This window comes from Musa acuminata, chromosome BXJ2-9, assembly GCF_036884655.1.
Source record: "Musa acuminata AAA Group cultivar baxijiao chromosome BXJ2-9, Cavendish_Baxijiao_AAA, whole genome shotgun sequence".
Lineage (NCBI taxonomy): Eukaryota > Viridiplantae > Streptophyta > Magnoliopsida > Zingiberales > Musaceae > Musa > Musa acuminata.
In genome coordinates this window covers 39,041,126-39,059,456 of record NC_088346.1, presented here as the reverse complement: position 1 = coordinate 39,059,456, position 18,331 = coordinate 39,041,126, and the positions used below count along the sequence as shown (strand labels likewise).

The 18,331-nt window shown below is 38.6% G+C and overlaps 4 protein-coding genes across 5 annotated transcripts; 2 read left to right on the top strand and 2 right to left on the bottom strand.

Annotated features, from left to right (window-relative positions):
• Positions 1 to 276: 276 nt before the first annotated feature.
• On the top strand, positions 277 to 1,823 carry LOC135584472 (uncharacterized). Of its 2 annotated transcripts, none has more exons than XM_009420002.3 (2): positions 277 to 1,410; positions 1,669 to 1,823. In XM_009420002.3, exon 1 carries the CDS (start codon positions 472 to 474, stop codon positions 1,276 to 1,278), a length of 807 nt encoding a protein of 268 aa, XP_009418277.2. In that variant the 5' UTR covers positions 277 to 471; the 3' UTR covers positions 1,279 to 1,410; positions 1,669 to 1,823. The 2 variants fall into 2 exon arrangements, with proteins under 2 accessions (XP_009418277.2, XP_064979635.1); XM_065123563.1 differs by having other exon boundaries at positions 322 to 1,410; positions 1,649 to 1,823.
• A 3,901-nt stretch (positions 1,824 to 5,724) lies between these two features.
• LOC103998514 (uncharacterized) lies at positions 5,725 to 8,725 on the top strand. Its single transcript, XM_009420000.3, is given in 5 exon segments — positions 5,725 to 6,820; positions 6,914 to 7,019; positions 7,818 to 8,023; positions 8,372 to 8,431; positions 8,433 to 8,725. Coding segments are annotated over 5 exon segments (1,248 nt in total). The 5' UTR covers positions 5,725 to 6,152; the 3' UTR covers positions 8,641 to 8,725.
• Positions 8,726 to 9,413: 688 nt separating this feature from the next.
• Positions 9,414 to 11,572, bottom strand: LOC135623413 (GEM-like protein 7). The gene is made up of 4 exons (XM_065126353.1): positions 10,498 to 11,572; positions 10,338 to 10,415; positions 9,879 to 10,153; positions 9,414 to 9,775 (listed from the first exon to the last, which is right to left on the bottom strand). The coding sequence occupies exons 1-4, from the start codon at positions 10,625 to 10,627 to the stop codon at positions 9,587 to 9,589; spliced, it is 672 nt and encodes a 223-aa protein (XP_064982425.1). The 5' UTR covers positions 10,628 to 11,572; the 3' UTR covers positions 9,414 to 9,586.
• Positions 11,573 to 11,725: 153 nt separating this feature from the next.
• Positions 11,726 to 17,657, bottom strand: LOC135623412 (transcription factor SRM1-like). Its single transcript, XM_065126352.1, has 3 exons — positions 17,187 to 17,657; positions 16,428 to 16,992; positions 11,726 to 12,530 (listed from the first exon to the last, which is right to left on the bottom strand). The coding sequence occupies exons 2-3, from the start codon at positions 16,793 to 16,795 to the stop codon at positions 12,032 to 12,034; spliced, it is 867 nt and encodes a 288-aa protein (XP_064982424.1). The 5' UTR covers positions 16,796 to 16,992; positions 17,187 to 17,657; the 3' UTR covers positions 11,726 to 12,031.
• Positions 17,658 to 18,331: the final 674 nt, after the last annotated feature.

The window sequence follows — 18,331 nt, the reverse complement described above, 5'->3', positions numbered from 1 at the left end:
CAGGGATTATATTTTTATTATATTGTGAATTAATTAAAATATAGTATTCATCGACATCAGCATCAGATTATTTTTTTTCTTTTTCGCTTTTTTTAGTTCTAAACACTCCCGTCAAATTTTATCAGCCGTCCATCGATCATCCAACGGTTCCTATTGACCGATGTTAATATAGATAGGCATTTCGTATTCATGTTTCTTCTTTGCGCAGTAATCAAAGGAACACCTCCCTCCGTCTCCGTCTCTCTCTGTCTCTGTCTCCATGATAAATAGCCCACACGCTGCTTCCATCAACTCGAATTATCCTTTTCTCTCGAACCCAGCCAAGGATCGAGGGTTGCCCGGCTCCCTTCCATTCTCCGATGCCAATGGCACTCTCCTGCTGTTAGACTTGGCGTCGTATTGTATCTTTTTCTTCTTGAGTCTTTCTTGGCTTCGAGCGTTTTCTTGTTCTTCGTAAGATTGCTCACGGAGATGGCGAATCCGCGATGGAATTCTCAGAAAAATGGATACGGAACCGCGATTTGGGCCGCCAAGATCGCTTTTTGCGTCATCGGCATTCTCTCCTTTTGCGCCGCCGTCCCTGTCGCTGCCGGCGCCCTGGCCTCCGCCGTACCCGGCTTCTGGGGGTCGCTCCGGTCCTGGCTCGCACGGCCGTACCTATTCATTGCCGTCCACTTCATTATCCTCGTCATCTGGAAGCTCTCTGATCAAAAACAGCAGCAGCACCAGCATCACTGCGAGGAATGGGCGGTGGAGGAGCACATTACGGATTCTGGGAATCCTGCAAAGGTCGAATCCTTCAACCGTTCGCATACGGCGCCCCTTCTACGCAAGCCCACGCCGGAGATCTGGCCGTCTGCGACGAAGGTGGGGGTTCCGTCGGTGGATCCCGGTGAGTCCTCGACGTCCGAAGCGTCATGCATCACGACGGAGTCCGGCGAGAGGTCCACGGCTTCGTCGGCGTTTATGGCCAAAAAGAGCGCCGAACCAGAGTCCAAGAGCAGCATTACGGTGATGGAAGAGGAGGATGAGGCGGTAGCTGCGGCGACTGTGGCAGGGATGGCGAATGACTCCATGGAGGTCACATGGAAAGCGATCGCGAAGAAGTCATCTCGGGCAGCAGCGGTTCCACCGGCGGCGGCGAAGTCGAGGCAATACGCTAGGCAACCGGAGCCGCCTCCCCCATCCACGGGTCACGACGATTTAAACCGGCGATTCGACGATTTCATCAAGAAGAACCACGAGCAGATTCGGCTTCTCAATAGCCGGCGGCGGTAGCCGGAAACGGCAAATCACATGTTATACCGATTTCCATTAGCTTAATCTTCTTACTAGCTCGTTAAGCTCTTCTTATGAAAGCTTCCAGTGGAGGAGGGAGGCTGCTCTGCCGCTAAAAATCCAATTTTTCAGGTAATTACTGTATGATTCGTTGGCCAATGAACACTTTTAGCCATTGAACGCTGCTACTTCCTGGTTATGCCAGAGATTTCATTGCTTTCAGACAGACATAATTGATTGCTCTCAGTCATCTTGCCCTCTTTTCTGTTCTCTTTCTGCTTACTCGAGTTGAAGTAAAGCATTCAAAATTTGAATCAATTGCCTCTTCCATATGTTGTGATGCCTTCTGTCTTCTGTGTTCCTCTGACAGATGAGATGCGGGAATTGCAGGTTCTTTTTGATATGCTGGACTTGCTTTTGGACTGGTGTTGCTGATTAGACTGGCTAGTGGTTTGTGCTGATAGATGGGGGTGTTTGGTAGCCTTCAGTCTCACCTTTTGGTCTTCTGCTTAGTACTTTGAGCTTACTGTTTGATGTAGTTTTGCTTACTAAATGATACAGGATTATGTCCAGACAATGATTTGAAGTGCATTTAGAACACTGCAATTATGGATATAAGTTGGCTGTATCTAATTTACTGTGTGGTTTTTCTGCTTTTAGATTAAGGCTTTTGCAGCACATTTTTCCATATTTGATTATGGTCCTAGATTTTGATGTCTTGGCTTTTGTCAGACATGCTTTTATTTCTGTTTATATTACATTGTCAGACACTATGATATATACTATTCGGTACAAGCAGTTCACCTCCTATCGATTTGAAGCATTTGGGTTGAACTGAAAAGGGGGGGACTACTGCTGCAATCACTTGAGGTGGTAATTCCTCTTACACATGATATCATCTAAAACCCATCTGACCTGCTACCCCTCTTAGACCGAGGAACTCTTTCATTGCAGTCACCACACATCAACATATGAACTCATCGAGGAAAGCATGAACATAAAATTGAGCATCCATACTGTCGTTGTAGTCCAAATTTATCATTCTTTCCATGCAAATGCTTCCTTGAAAGAAGATACTAGAGCTTGATATCATCATGCACTGATCGTACCAATCAGATGTATATAATCGACATGAAAGTTGAAAATGATTGATGGACATTGATTAGGTAGAACATGTTTCAAATACCAGCAAAGCCAATGAAGAGATGCTCCAGAAACTAATATGTCCAGTATTTGATGTTAGACAAAAAAATGCCAGTGTAATCTTTTCCTTAGTCCTGAGGTGAATTACAACTTTCTAGTTTCTTTAGCACTGACTGCCGTCGTCCATTGACCTATTTACAGCAGGTGAGAGGAATATATCTTCTTCCTAATTTCTGGAACTAAGGTTGATTGATTTAATTTGCAGATAAATGCATTTACTAGATGACAGTACTTATAAGATTGTCCTTGGCATATTTTTCTGAGCATAAAGTGGTCTTCAGAAGCTTTGAACCTTTGTTTACTACTTGTGTCCTAAAGATACATTTTATGTGTGTTCTTGAATGAACTATTGTTTTGTGCTTTTACACTTATTTTGTTCAGAAGAGAACTACTTTAAATTCATCTGTTTTCAACTCTTTTAGAAGATTCTTGTGTAATTTTAGGAACAACATCTAAGAAGACATCTGTGAGAGAGGTGTGCACAAGAGGTCATTTCTTTGTTTGATTGGTTTCTTCTGCCCATCAAAGTCTGCGTTGATCATCCATCATGACAAGAATATTCTCAACATTAGCTAGTTCAGGAAAGCTTCTCATTTCATGCTACATTTAGGTATCACTATCTTCCTTAATTCCCTCCAAAATAAGGAATTGTATACATATATATAAACATGTATGTGTATATATATGTATGTGTATACACATATATATGTATATGTATATTATATATATATATATATGTACACACACACACACACACACACACACACATATATATATATATATATATATATATATATATATATATATATATATATATATATATATATATATATAAATGTATATATATATATTTATATATATATATATATGTATATATATATGTATATATATATGTATATATATATGTATATATATATGTATATATATATATATATATATGTATATATATATAGTGATAATCCTACATTGTAAATGAGACTTGAATTAATTTATTAGGATATTATGGATCTGCTATCATTTTGTTTGACAGTTCCTTAGCCACTATTTTTTTTTTCTTTTCTGATAGACCTGAACGAAATTTCTCAATTCATGACAAGTTATTGACTAGATTAATCAATAAATATTGTTATATTTTGCATTTTTAAGGTTATTAATAGTCATAAAATAAATAAATAAGTAATAATGAAAAGGCTATTAATAGAGTCACCATCACCTTTTTTCTATTTTTTTAAGTACTAATTATATATTATCCCATTTAATTAGTTATTTTTAGTATTTCGATTATTATATTTTCAAAAGTTATATAGGGATCTTTAAACTTATGAAGGTCAAATATTTAACTTTGTTTTTCTCATGCTATTAACTTTGTTGAAAAAAACACTATAGGGTTTACCATTGAGTACATGCTGACTCAACCTCACTTCGATTTACCACTGAATACATGTGGTATTTCTGTGTGAGAAGAAACATGATTAAATATTTTTCTTTCATAAAAAAAATCTAATATAATTTTTTATCATGTTTTAATCATTTTAATCTTTATGACGAATGCCATTCATGTTTTAACGATACAACCTTTGTGTCTTGCTATACAATATAAATAAATGATAACATCAATTACGGTGTTTGGAAATATTGTATGCCATAGTTTGCAAACGTTATGGTGTTTGTACTCACGTGTAAGTACTAAAACAACGATTTTGGATTAATAATGAGTACATGTCATTAATAAATGAGAAAGTATTTCGGATCATATAGTTTTCGTATATGTGTCCTTACAGATTTTTAATATAGCATTCATATGCATTCCTTCCATTAACATCCATCTAAAAATCAGGTTGATCACATGTAATTATAGTTGACATTAACTGGTTTGAATTAAAAGGATATATAAATGCTTAAATCACCTGATAATAATGTGGAGTTTTGCTTGTTATAATTAACTGATAGTTATATATTGTATTTATCAATTTAAAGTTTAGTTGAGCATATATTGCATTACAGAAATTCAATTATCGTCGAACTATCTCAATCCATTAGTATAATGATGTTGAAATCCATGTATAATAATATCTAGAAAAATTGAGATTAAATAACTAGTTAAAATAGTGAAAGGTATTTTAGATAATTAAAATTTAGTTAATATTAGTTTCTTTGAGTTAATATTATTGGATGGATGTTAATGAGAGTGACACATATTGGAAAGCCTTTACATATATATTTTTCAAAGAAAAAGAAAAATATAATTTTAAAAATATAAAATAAAGGTGTATTATTGGGGCACAAAAAATGGCTAAAAAGATATTTGTTGTTCCTAACAAAATGTGCTAATAAGTTAGTTCTCTTCCCAGAAAATATGATCAAAAGAATATCCTTGAAAATACTATGCTTGATGCAAATAATCTTGACACAGTCAATCAAGTGTGAGTTTTATCCACTCATTGATCATCGATAGCTTCACCCTCCTCTTGCTTATCACAAGCATTGAGTTTAATCCACTCATTGTTGAGTTATAAGGATATGATTTTTCTTCCTTTTTCATCAGATAATTATGAATATTTACACATAGGGTATTATCTCAAGAAAAATCATTTAAGGGTTAATCTTAACACCATTGAAGGTTGGCTCATTTTTTGTTCTTCCAAATCAACCAAAGACAATAGACTATGGGGGATCTAAGTATCCAATAGTCTTTAAATTCTTTTTAAAAAATAAATTTATTTCTTCAAGATTCTATAACAACTAATCTCTTGTTTATCAAAAGGAGAAGGGAGGTTAAGCCAATTTACTATCCTACATCTGATTCCCTCCATATATGTATGATATTTAGTAAAATATTATAATATATACATACATGCCATCTATGTTCATATTGAATAATTAATTTCCAGGGAAGCTTTTAAATATCTAAAAGTGTGTATATATATATATATATATAATTAATTAAAAGGGTAAATATGGTTTTTTAATCCTATTAAATTAACCTTTAAATTTGCTTATTTTTCTAATCTTTATTCCTCCTCCGACAATGGGGAACAGATATTCTATGTGGGGGATTAGCTTCTACTTTAGCCGTCCGATTAAAATCCAGCGGTCTATGAGATCTTGGAGATGCATGACGTGTCACTGTCGCCCCGCCACCGGTGAATCTGCTTTGTGCGAACAAAAACAGCTTCACTGTCCCAATAAAATACATTTTTGAGTCGAAAACAATTAAAATGACCATATTTTTTCCATTAACATCATTAAAAGACCTTAGGATCATCCGATCCTTTTGTGTTCTCTGTGTCTGATTCGGATTCTGATGAGATGCGTGATTGTTCTGGATAATACTTCGATTCCTTTTTTGTTTATTTGATTGGATTTGTTTCAATCGATTTCATCTGCCTTTTTCGTTTGCCGGATGGCGGTGGAGAAGGAGAGGTATTCGAGTTGTCGTTGGATACGGCGACGCTGGGCTTGGCTGTCAACATCCTGTGACAGCCAGTCCTTCTGCATCCGCTCTTCCTAGAACCCCCCGATTCCCTCGACCGAGTCGCCGTTCCCCCCAACTGACGCTCAAATCTATCAACCCATTTGAGCAAACATCGATCTCTTTCTCCTACACGAGCAGGTCGGTGGTTGCATTGTCCGTGCCGACTAGTTGAGCGACTTGTCTCTCGCTGGTCTTGATGGCTTCCCTGTACGGGCTTCTGCACCGGCCTCTCTCCGCCGCGGCCGCCGTCGCCGTCGCCACGGCGCTGCCCGACCACGTCTTCTCCCTCTCCAAGCAGTCCGAGCCCGACGCCTCGCCTCCGGCTGTCCCAGCACCGTGTTCGAAGCCTGCAGCCTGTCGAACATCTATTTACGACGTCTCGCTCTTGCTCGCCGATGACAAGCGCTCCGTCCGCTCCTCATTTACCATTGCTTCGCCGGCTATCTTACTCACCCCGTACCAGTACGCGAAGCTAGCTAACCCTCGAACGAACGACGAGTCCTCACTGACCCTTGCGTCTTCGCAACCGGATGGTCTCTACCGATGGCATCTGCCCGACCCCAAAGCCTACGGAGTCGCGGAGAGCAACGGGTGCTCGAAAGCAAAGTCTCAGACTGCGGTGATCTTGCTCGGGTGGCTTGGAGCTAAGCAGAAGCATCTGAAGAAGTATGCAGATTGGTACACTTCGAGGGGGTTTCATGTCGTCTCTTTCACGCTCCCCTTGTCCGATATCGTGAGCTACAAGGTTGGGGGCAAGGTTGAGCAGAACGTGGAATTGCTTGCTGAGCATCTGGTGGATTGGGTCTCGGAGGAGAGTGGGAAGAGCTTGGTTTTCCACACCTTCAGTAACACAGGCTGGTTGATGTGTGTGCTCTCACGAATCTTGTTCTTGCATTTTCCTTTTTCTTCATTTTCCGGGAGATTTTGCTGTTGACATGCTTCCCTTCCGCATCGTAGATATGGTGTATTACTCCAGAAGTTTCAGAAGCAGGAACCCTCCGTCATTGGAAAGATCAAAGGTTGCATTGTGGACTCAGCTCCCGTTGCAGCGTCCGATCCTAAGGTAATGGCTTTATTTGGACTAGTTTTCTGATTTATGCTTCATTCGATTTGAGTATTAGTCGGGTATTCAATGTTGATGTTTTGCATTGCTGCGACCTGTGATAATTAGTGTATAGTTCAATGGCAATCTGCTTGTGTTCACTTCAATTCTAGACTTGCCTTGTAGATTTATGTCATAACTCAGACATGTCCTTTTCTCTTTATCACTGTCTGTCTCTAGACTTATCTCCTTATCAGGGGATAAAATGTTGTAGTTAGAAGAGGTGAGACAAGTAGTATTAGTGGTTTGAGCAGAGATAGAGGTAGAGGAAAAACTAACAAGACTTTATTGTAAACTATAAATAAGGATTTAAATATCCTTAATATCACTTAGGACATTGCTTTGTATAGAACTCAATGGCCAAAGATATATGTAGTCAATCGCACATAGTTGAGACGTTATAACGTGTTCTTGTTATTTGTTGTATTGTCAGCTTCTATCATTTTCCGATTAGTGATGTTTCTCTGAAAAGAAAAAAGAGTGATATTGTTCAATAAAATTGACTTACTATCACTATATTTATCATGCTTCTGTTGATTGTCTTTATTTTTTATTGCCAATGGTTACACATCTAGAAAGTTCACCTGTGTTTTACTGGTACTAAGCTAAGCTTTGTCATGCTCAGATATAAGGACACATTGTGTGTGCTATCTGCTTATACTAGCAATTTTTTGGGGAAAGGGTCATGGTGCAGTTTTTGGTATTGTTGCTAGTTCTTGCAAATTGGTGAGCTAAGTATTTCACCCATGAACGTTGTAGGTTTGGGCTTCAGGCTTTTCTGCTGCTCTTTTGAAAAAGAAGAGTTTAGCAACAAAGGGAATGGTGAGTTCAAATGTTACAGGAAGGGGCACGACAACTGCTGATGGTTCATATGGGGATCCTAAACCTACAGTCACCGAAACTGCTTTGTTAGTGGCCTTGAAGAAGTTCTTTGAGGTGGTTCTAGACTTTCCTACTATCAACAGGTAGAAATTATTTTCAGATTGACTGGTGTGGTCTTCATCTGCAAGCAAATTATCAGCATCTTTTATATGATTCATCCTAATTGCTAATATGACTATATGAGGGTGGAATAATTCTTCAGAAGCTCAAACAATCTGGAGGAGTCTAGACATCACATGCAAATAAATTGATCGTAAATTAAAAGTAGTCTTGAAGGGATAAATCGTGTAAACTGAGATGTTTAGGTTGTTTCCATGGGAACATTTGAATATTTGATAACATTTGCTGTCATTTGTGTGCTATGATCTTTGTCCACTGCTAAATCATAGAAATCCAGTAACTAATTGATGGTTTTCTGGCAACTTCTACAGGAGATTGTCTGATGTGCTAAATTTACTAACATCAGAGCAACCAAAGTGCCCTCAGTTGTATATATAGCTCTGCTGACAGAGTTATTCCTGCAAAATCTGTGGAGTCCTTTGTAGAAAGACAAAGAAGAGCTGGGCATGAGGTCAGGGCATGTGATTTTTTGTCGTCGCCTCATGTTGATCACTTCAGAAGCCATCCAGGTCTCTACAGTTCTCAGCTTGTCAACTTTCTGGAGGATTGTGTTATCACTTGTTGCAGAGATTCTTCATAAAAAAGTGTTTTATCATGATTTGTCTTTTACATTGATATCATTCTTTTCCTGGCTATTAATTTACACATGCCAGGCATCATCAGATTACAGAAAACCATTTCTTTTGGTGAATACTTTTAGAACATTTATTTAAAAGAAGAAAGATTCTCGCTTTCCTATTGAACTTTTTGTTGCTCTTGAAATTGTTGCAGTGCTCTCTTAGTTGATGTTATTGCATGCGTTTTATTGAATGGAGAAACTGAGTGGGTGTTATCAGAGTGGCAAACCATTTGCCGGACATACAAGTATGATATGTGTAGAACTTGGAAATGTGTCATTTGTTAATGCTGGTGAGAATAATTAACTAGTGGAGTAGAAAAAGGAAAGAGCTTAGTGAAGTTTGCAGATACTTGAGGTTGTATTGAAGTAAGATGAAGTACAAAGACAATTGCCTGCCATATGTCTGAACTTGTATCAATTATGATCAAATACAATTGAACACTGTTTATGCTGTCATCTGCATCCTATTAATGACTAATCAAATTGTCTTCTCTTTTGTGTAATTCATCCATTACTTGGCTGTAAATATGGCAATCACACTTTCTCTGTGTTACCACTAATCAATGGTCTTCTCTTGGCTGTAAATATGGCTGTAATCAATGGTATTCTCTTCTTGTGTTACCACTCTTTTTCTCTACCTAATTCTTAAGATTGAAGTGTCCCACAAATTGTAAGCATGAACTCTACCAAGGACAAGTTGAAGTTTTACATGATTAAGCATTATGCATTAGTGGTTGCGGGAGATGGATGAAGGATTCTATTCTCAGAATGGAACTGAACCTGACTTTCCGAAAACCGAAAGTAGTTTCAGTAGGAAGTACAAGAAGAAGAAATGATACTTTCACCTCTTACATGTACAGAAAGAGTAGAATGAAGGAAAGCAGCTTCCAAAATCTAGTGAATAGTTTTACTGCAGAACTCCTTGTGATCTTGAAATTGCTCTTCTTAGATACTTCAAGGATCTTTGGTAGCTGAGGAATCCCATAAACCAGAACTCAAATTCATCCACAGTCACTACTTGGATATATTTTTGGTTAGGCTTTTGTGAGTCCTCACAGAGGCTGGCTCTTTTCACCCTGCCTACTGGGATCAAAACCTGTGAATGGAAGTCATTGAATTCAGTTGAACTTTCAGAACAATTTTCAGCTCTGTTTCCAACAATCATAGCCTCACCAAGATTGGATTCCAAAAGGAAGTACCTTGTAAGGAACTCTGGCCAAAGTTCCTCTGGGAGAAGTGATTCTGATGGATCTATCACTCCTGAAAGCAATCTTGTGTGTTGAAATAAAGAGCAGTCCTGCTATAGGACCAGCTGTGGTTGACAGATAGCACTGGAATGCTTGCAGCAGCTTTTCTCCTTTTTCAACTGAGAAATTTTGCCTGTAAACTCTCTCAATACCTCCAGCTTGAAGAATCTTTGCACCCAGGCTCAGTTTTCCCTTCACAATCTCTGAGATTTTGGGTCCTAAACTCACTGCAATTTTACATGAAATTAAAAGATGCGAGTCACTGATGCTAGTCTCTTGCTACTTGGAAACTATCTTTGACAGGACTAATTGTTTTCTACCTCTATACATGAACTCCCAAGTAGTTGCCACACAAAACATACTAAAGACAGCATTGCAGAACATTTCACCGTAGGGAAGCTGTAAACTCACCATGATCTTTGATGCCCTTAACATAGCTGTCTGCCTTTTTGCTGAACTTGCTCATCCAAGCAATAGGTGAATCCACTTCTGCATCAAAATAACTCTTTGAGTTTCTCCAACACAATAAAAATAATATGTAAACAACTTCATATGAGAAAGATGATATTACTTTGTTCATACTGGGAGTTGTATGAAGTGGATTGCAGACAGAGTCTGTTGAGCTGAGATTTTCCAACCATTTCTGCTGTGATCGACCTAATAGGAATGCCTACAGCTTGATCATGGTTTGTGTTCTTCATGCTGAGATGATGCACCAGAACTGCTTCCACTAGTAGAGAGGAGAGAGGAAGAGATTCTTGAATCCAATAGACCAGTGAGGAAGCCTTTTATAAGGTGAAGCAGAGTCAGCATGGGGTCATCAGCTATAAAGGCAATATGATGAAGCCAGAAAAGAAAAAGAAAGGTGAATCATCAATTCATCATCAGCTAAAGAAACTTTCAAGAGAAGAAAAGGAAAGTCCCCAAAGCTCTCATGCACTTGATCTTCATCATCAATTCTGCAGCATTAATCAAGTGAACATGTTCTCATCAAAGCATCCAGCTAGCATTGATGAATCTTCTCATCTTATTATGAAGTTAGAAATAGATCAAGTCTTTTGCTCATAACATAGAGAGACATGCCATGTGCTTACATCGAGCAAAGGCACCTCCAGTCTCTTTTTGAAACTAATTACTTGAAGTCATCATATTATGCTCCATGGCAGCATGCAGCATGGCTGACCCAAGAGTGAGTCAGCAGCTCACTAAGCTGTCCTTGTTTGGTGACTTTGTAGAAGCTTTTCAGCCAGAGATTAGACTCAGATTTCTTTGCTTAGCTGGAGAGAAGTGTAAATAGTTCATGCTGAATCAGATTGGAGGAAGGAAGTGATCAAGGCAGACTTCTGATGAAAGGAAACTGCTTGTGATCAATCTGTGGAAACAGAAAAACCAGATGCACTGTGAGACCCAACACAAATATTTCTCTATCCATCTGCATTTGGGAAGGGTATCCTAAAGGCCTCCCACTAGAACTTGTCTCTTCCAACCAAGCAATATAAAAGTCTAGATAAGATTTGTTGGGGCCACAATCAACACCCATGTCTGAACCATTGTTATCTTTATCAGTTCATAAATCATCCATGGGACCCATAAATTACTGCAGAGAGTTGTCCAGTCATCTTTATTTCTGTATGTTGAGGTAATTGGAACCTATTCATTTTATTTCAGTTTGTGAGACTAAAACCAGAACATAACCAGAGATTAATAGTGCAATCTCTACATATATATTGTATATGATTTAGTCTTATTGGAGTTGAGACAAAAAAAGGTCTCGAAAAATTGACTGGTGCAACAGCATCTGAACCTGGACTTCTGTTTCTGCATTAGGATCAAAGAGCCACCATACAAGAGACAGGATTAACATTAGTCTAAGAGCTGCTCTTGTCTGTCTTTATCTGCAGCCACTCTTGAACACATCAAGTACATAAATCGATGTTCCCCTTGCCATTTAGACATGAAACAATTAAACAATATCTAACTCTGAGACTACAACATAACTAGAAGAATATGTCCTTGTACCTATCAGTTGATCTGAATTGATGATGATGAGAATGCATGAGACCAAGTAGCCCTTCCTTTCTTCTGTCCACAAGAACATACTGCTACTATCTGTTGGATGATGCTGGAGGCATTGGATGTGGAATTGGTGGGGTGTTCACTGGGGCACCAGGGACCACAGTTCCAGAAACTGGGGCCCGCATGCCGTAGGCCATATGAGGTGCTCCAGGAACAGGAAGATTAACTGGAGTACCTACTGCTGTAAGAGGACCACCAACAGGCTGTCCAATGGTGGTTCCATACATGCCAACACCAGGAGCACCACTTGATGACTGAGGAGATTGCTTGATAGATTTCCCTGTACTTGCAACCGACCCGATATTCTGTCCGGTGATTGGCCCCTGAGGAGCTGATACATCGCCATTGACGACACTGGTGATATCATGGATGCTGGTCCTTCGGCGATCTTTGTTCATGGAATTCAAACGAATGAAGTACTTCTGTGCATGGCTTGCGACCTGCGTAGGTGTTCTCGATATTACAAAGTTTCGAGAAATGCTCCTCCAATCACCTTTGCCATATTTTTCAAGTCCAAGAAGAAACAATCTGTAGAAGATCCATCAATAGTAATAGATTTTAACTGCTTCAGTTTAGATGTCAAACATAATGAATAATTTGCTACTACAAAGATGAAAAAACATTTTAGTGTCTAAAACAAAACATGGAAGCATATTGCTGACTATTAGGCTTTTGCAAGTGTTAGAAAGCATGTTCATATAGCTTGTGTTACCTCATGTGAAGCAGTCAACACTCATGAGAAGTTTCTATCTTATACTAGCGCTGGACCAATAACTGACATTTTAAGGAATAATAAGCTAAGAAGAAACCAAAATGTTGTAGTCAGAGGCCTTCTTGACCCCTAATTTTGACTTGTGTAACTCGGTGAATTCAGTAAACAGTAAAACCACAAATGATTTACTGCTTAGTTGACAATCCAGAAGTACAAGTAAAATATATCTTGTAGGGATAAGACTCAGGACATGTTATACTTCTCTTCATGAAGGTGAGAGAGCATCATAATCTCTGGTTCCCACTACAGCTAGTTGTAATATGCTTTTAAGATACAACTAGGGAAAAAAAAAAGGATCTGAAACCCGACAGATTTGCTATTTTAATACCCATTCTCATATGTGGATTCCATGATAACAAAAGAAGGGATCTGAAACCTAACAGATTTGCTATTTCAATACCCCATCTCATATGTGAATTCCATGGTCTGAGCAAAACTAGGCCATGGCTTAATGGTTCAAACCTACAATTCATAAATCGATATACTGAACTTACATCAAAAGCAGTCTACCCTTACAAACCACAAAGAGTTTTGGCCCACAGAACAAAAAATAAAATTTGCTGCTCACATGAGAAAAGTTTATTTCATGAGATAACTCCAAATAATAATATATGCCTATGTCAGACTTGCTTGGTCAGGGAACCTTAGTCAAGAAACTAGCATGCCACTTGAGAAGCCGTAGTCCTGGTTTGAGCTTTCCTTGCAGGTTTCCCCTAGTAAGGCCTTCCATATAGTTTCCAATGATTGTCAAATTTATTCTGTGTCAATTCATTAAATACCAAGGACCACCATACAAGCTGTATGGTCCTTAGTCAAATATGAATTACATTTGGGTGTACCACCATCGAACAACATAAATTTGTAAGACCAATATTTGTGTGGTAGACAGTGTTAGAACAAGCAAATGTCTGAACAGCTGAGACATTATATCATCTTCCTTTTCAGTTCTTTTAGGAGTGAAATCCTATATCAATTAAGTATTTTTCCTTAGTTTTGAAAATGAATAAATAATCCCAAAGGTCAAAGTTCATCATAGAAGAAGGCAGAATCCAAGTGCCATGCGATGGTATCTCAACTGAAGTCACAACATGAGTAGGATAAATATGCCACTAAATCTGAAGGTAATGTAGACAATTCTTGAGGCTGTGTAACAAATCAGGGTTGGCAGTCTACCTTAAATCATGGATTCAACAAATTATAAGGTTCCAATTTTATGTCAACAAATTTCTAAACAAACTTACTTAGAGAAATGCCCCAACTAAATATCTGATCACACAGGCACTTCCATGGAAAAGCAACATAAGCAGTTGGCTTACTCGCCTATCTGCTTTATAGAGCAAACTGGACCAGACAGAATTTTAATACTTCTAAAGGGTAAAGCAAGCATGGAGAACATTACGATGGAGATTACACTCCCCACCATGCGAACAAGAGAAGCAAGATACTGACAACAGATCAATCTCACAGCATTAAGAAAAGGCTGTCTTATCTCTGGTAGAAATAAATAATATGATGAAAAAGACGAAAGTTCATAGCACATGAAAACTATGAATGTAATGCAAGATGCCTAGAAGGCATATCATATCCACCAAAATATAGTATAAAAGTTGAATCAAGGCATTTGGCATTAATAACACATAAAATAAGAAGCAATTATCCATTGATAATCTCTCAAATCATATAACAAGAAAGTTAGTTGTTATTACCTACATTTACCTGATCACAAAGCAATACGAGTTTATAGTAGCTAAACATTATTGGATGTTTTTAATCCATAACTAGTAGACCACTGGAATCTTTAGATCATGATTATAGTCCTGCTTTCAGTTACTAGATCATGCTATAATTCTCCATGACAGCCTTCACAAACAGTTAGTGCATGGTACACCATGCTGTAATTTTAACAGAATACATGACAAATTAGTAAACATGAGAAGTGCTAAAAAAAACTATTGTTTTTTGTTCCTCGTTGCTGTTGGATTATTAAAATGGAGTTGTGTCAGCATCTCTTTGTTATGAGGAGGCAACGTAAATGAGGATTTAAGGTGATGGTTACAATAATGGTAGAAAATGGCATTTGGAATCTGCAAATCTTCTCAAAGCATCCAGTTGACTATATGTGAGCATGTACAATACACAAGAGAGGACCATTGGAGCAAACATATTGTCTCTTAAAGACTTCCTCAACACTGGGACATTTATTAACAGGATTACTCTTTTCTTGTTCTTAAACAATTACCAAGTAGTCTTGCTGTTTCTTTTTTTTTTTCTGAATGATAAAATTGGGTAACATAGTTTAATTGCACACCTTAAGTTATGGTGAGGAGGGCAACTTAGGTTGCAGAGAGATTCAGTCTCAAAATAGTTGGCTTCACTTTAGCACATCAGAACAAGCATCAACATCCTTCTCCCTATGTGGATGCAATTGAACAAGTATAGCAAACTTACTTGCCTGGAGTAGAATGTTCGGCAGAACCTGACATAAAGATATTTTTCTCTGGTTTAAGAAAGTGAAGGAAAAGAAGTTTGACTAGAATAAATTGCTAAATTAATGAAAAGGATATTCACATTCCAAAACTAAAACTCAGAATTTTTTTCCAAAGAAAGAGATCTAGGATATGGCTCGGCTTGTAATATGAATCCTACTCAATATATGGAAACAGGCTAGTCTACGGAGATCATCCCCAAACAAAATCAACCTTTTTCCAAGAAAGAGAATTTGGAGATAGCTTGGTCAAACACCACTGAATCCTATTCCATCTAAAAGCAAAAATTGATACTCTGCTAATATTGTCTTCATAGTGGGCAAATATACTGATTTTATATTCATTTTACACTAGATATGACTTATTCTGAAGTCAGTGGCATACCATTATTGAAAGCAAAAGAATTATCAACAAATTTTCACCCCAACATCGATCCTGTAGGTTGCTAATGTGACTTTTCATAGTTGCTTGTCTGAACAAGAACTTAAGTTTATTTCTTGGATGCATCATCTTTTTGAACCTATGGTATGTGACAACCTTCCACAGAGATCTTGGGTTTCTAATGATTGTAGACAAAATACTGCGGTTACATCTTCAAAGTCCACAGAAGTCAAGTGGATAATAACCAAATCATGTGACAACACAACCGATCCAAGACCCTGTATTAGATAGTTGAAGTTACAAGCTTAATATCAATTATAAGTTACAGCAGAAACCCAACATTTGTCTTCATTCCGTAGGGGAATAACCATTATCTTACCACTAAAAAAATAACATGAAGACACAATTCGAGAAGATAATAGTATGAGTGTTGGCTCAGTCTCAGTGCACAAGATCCACAAACTTGATTCATTGCTTAGCCCCAGAAGCAATAAGAACAAATCTAGATGCACCCTATAAAACACAAAGCACTATTTATTTGGGAGTCCTAAATCAACTAGCTCTTCTGAAGCTTATAGTACTCACACAAGTTCCATTCGACAAGAAAGTTATCCTCTGCGGTCTTTTGTTATAAGAATCATTTCCTGACCTAAGAATCCAAAAGCAGGTGCCAGATTTTTTTTCCCCTTATTATCTCAATATTTTAGAGGTTACGTGCGAAAAAATGATTCTCTAATAAGCAAACAGATCGAAGAAATACAACCAATTTTAGAGTACAGAGTTAACCTGTGTTCATCCTCGGTCCAAGCTATCCCCTTTCTGCGTTCTTGATCTGACCTCGATGCCTTCCCAGTGTGACCGGGATCACCATGTGGGTTTCCTCCCTTTTTACCACTACCACCATCATTAGCATGGTCACCACCTTCCGAGGAAGAGGGGTAGCAGGGTAGAGGGATTCTGCCAGACTCTATGCCATTGATATCCTCAACCAGAAGCTCATAGTGGTCCTTCACTTCCTCGATGGTTTTCCCAGGCACATCAGCTGCAATCTTCTCCCACCGGTCACTGCAATCCTCGGGGTGAGTTGCTAAGGCATTCTCGAATGCTTTTTCCTGCTCCCTCGTCCATGATGAACCGCAGCTTTCTTCTTCCATCGCTGTCTCTCCAATTAAGCATATAACTAGAAAATCAAGCGGCAAAAAGGATGCTCCAAATCCATCAAATTATGAGCACATGATCGGATATTTCCTTTGAAACAGCCGTCCCACTAAATTATTTCGAATAACTGATGGAAAATTGGATCTGGACTGTGTCTTGAACAGCAAATCAACACCTGCTGGCTAACTGGCAGCTGGAAAAATCATCCCGAAAGGAGATTGTAAAGTAATATTGCCGGCATGGAGAAGGACAGATGTGGGAAAGAATCAAAGGGACCAACGCCAGAATGCAAAGAAACAACACAGACGAAGAAAAATCACCACTCCACAACAAAAAGAGAGCTTTCTGCAATCAACCAAGATTAAAACGAAAGAAAAATATTCTCACCTGAGGACACAGCGGTAACCAGAGGGAAATTGGGAACCAGAGAAGCCAGACAAAGAACAATAAAGAACCTTGTAAATGATTGGAAATCTTTGTTCTCACGGTCCCAAGTCCAAAGAAATCAATACAAGAATTCCGAATGATCCCTCACCCTCCCTACACAGCAAAAACCAAGAGTTTTCCCTACCCAAACAACCAAAAAGATGCAATTTTTGCCCCCCCCCTTCCCTCTGATTGGTACCAGAAGCCGCATCTACACAACCATCACCAACTCAATCATTCAGGGGTAGTGATAGAAGATCTGATTCGCCATTTCAGCCTCCTTCCACAAAACGATGAGACCAACCAAACAAATGAGTCCAAGCAGTTGTACATCACACTCAAAGTGAATTCCGGATATCATCCATCATCATCATCCATGGAGCAGAGGCAGAGGAGGAGGCCCCACCTGCTCGTCCACCCACCAAAGACTGGACAAACCCTCAGATCCAACAGCTTCTGTATTCCCTTTCAGAGCGGATAAAGACTACCCAACTCAATCCAAAAAAATCCAGAGTAAAAGCTAGAAAGATCCATGCAAAGTATAATGACTCATTAGCCATTCGGAATCTCCACAATATTATGTTTGCCATCAGAGATTCCTTTAACTCGGGGTATCGCACACGCTCTTATCTTACGTGTAAGATACACAGTGGATTTATTCTTCGAACATTAAGTATTATATATATAAATATTTATGTATAAAATATAAATTTAAAGAGATAAATATGGAAATTATTGATTATGGAGATGCAACTTTATGTCGATTAATATGAAGTAGGGATGTTTAAGATTTATATTTCAGGAAAAACAAATGACTGCTGCCATAATTAAGCATAATAAATGTGAAGCACCATTACTTCGTTTAACTTAACATCTGGCTCAGAAATCACAACCGAATCATTGCGTTCGCTTTGCTTTCTAATTTGTGCGTCCATGTGTATCGATTCGTCCCACCCGCAAAGTCTTACCCGCGACGACTACATGCCGCCGGGTGCTTCGAGCCAGTTGCGTCCCAGGCGCGGCTGACTCTTTGTCTTCAATCTCCAGGAAGGTAGATCGGTGGAGTAGGTCGTCGACAGGCACGAACGAGTGCAGGGGTGCCGCTA

Coding starts and splice junctions, on each gene's coding strand:
- LOC135584472 (XM_009420002.3), top strand. CDS start 472: ATGGCGAATCCGCGATGGAATTCTCAGAAAAATGGATACGGAACCGCG.
- LOC135623413 (XM_065126353.1), bottom strand. CDS start 10,627: ATGAAGAACACAAACCATGATCAAGCTGTAGGCATTCCTATTAGGTCG. Junction 10,416..10,497: donor CAACTCCCAGTATGAACAAA/GTAATATCATCT, acceptor ATTTTGATGCAG/AAGTGGATTCACCTATTGCT. Junction 9,776..9,878: donor TGGCCAGAGTTCCTTACAAG/GTACTTCCTTTT, acceptor TTCCATTCACAG/GTTTTGATCCCAGTAGGCAG.
- LOC135623412 (XM_065126352.1), bottom strand. CDS start 16,795: ATGGAAGAAGAAAGCTGCGGTTCATCATGGACGAGGGAGCAGGAAAAA. Junction 12,531..16,427: donor TGGACCGAGGATGAACACAG/GTTAACTCTGTA, acceptor GATCTTCTACAG/ATTGTTTCTTCTTGGACTTG.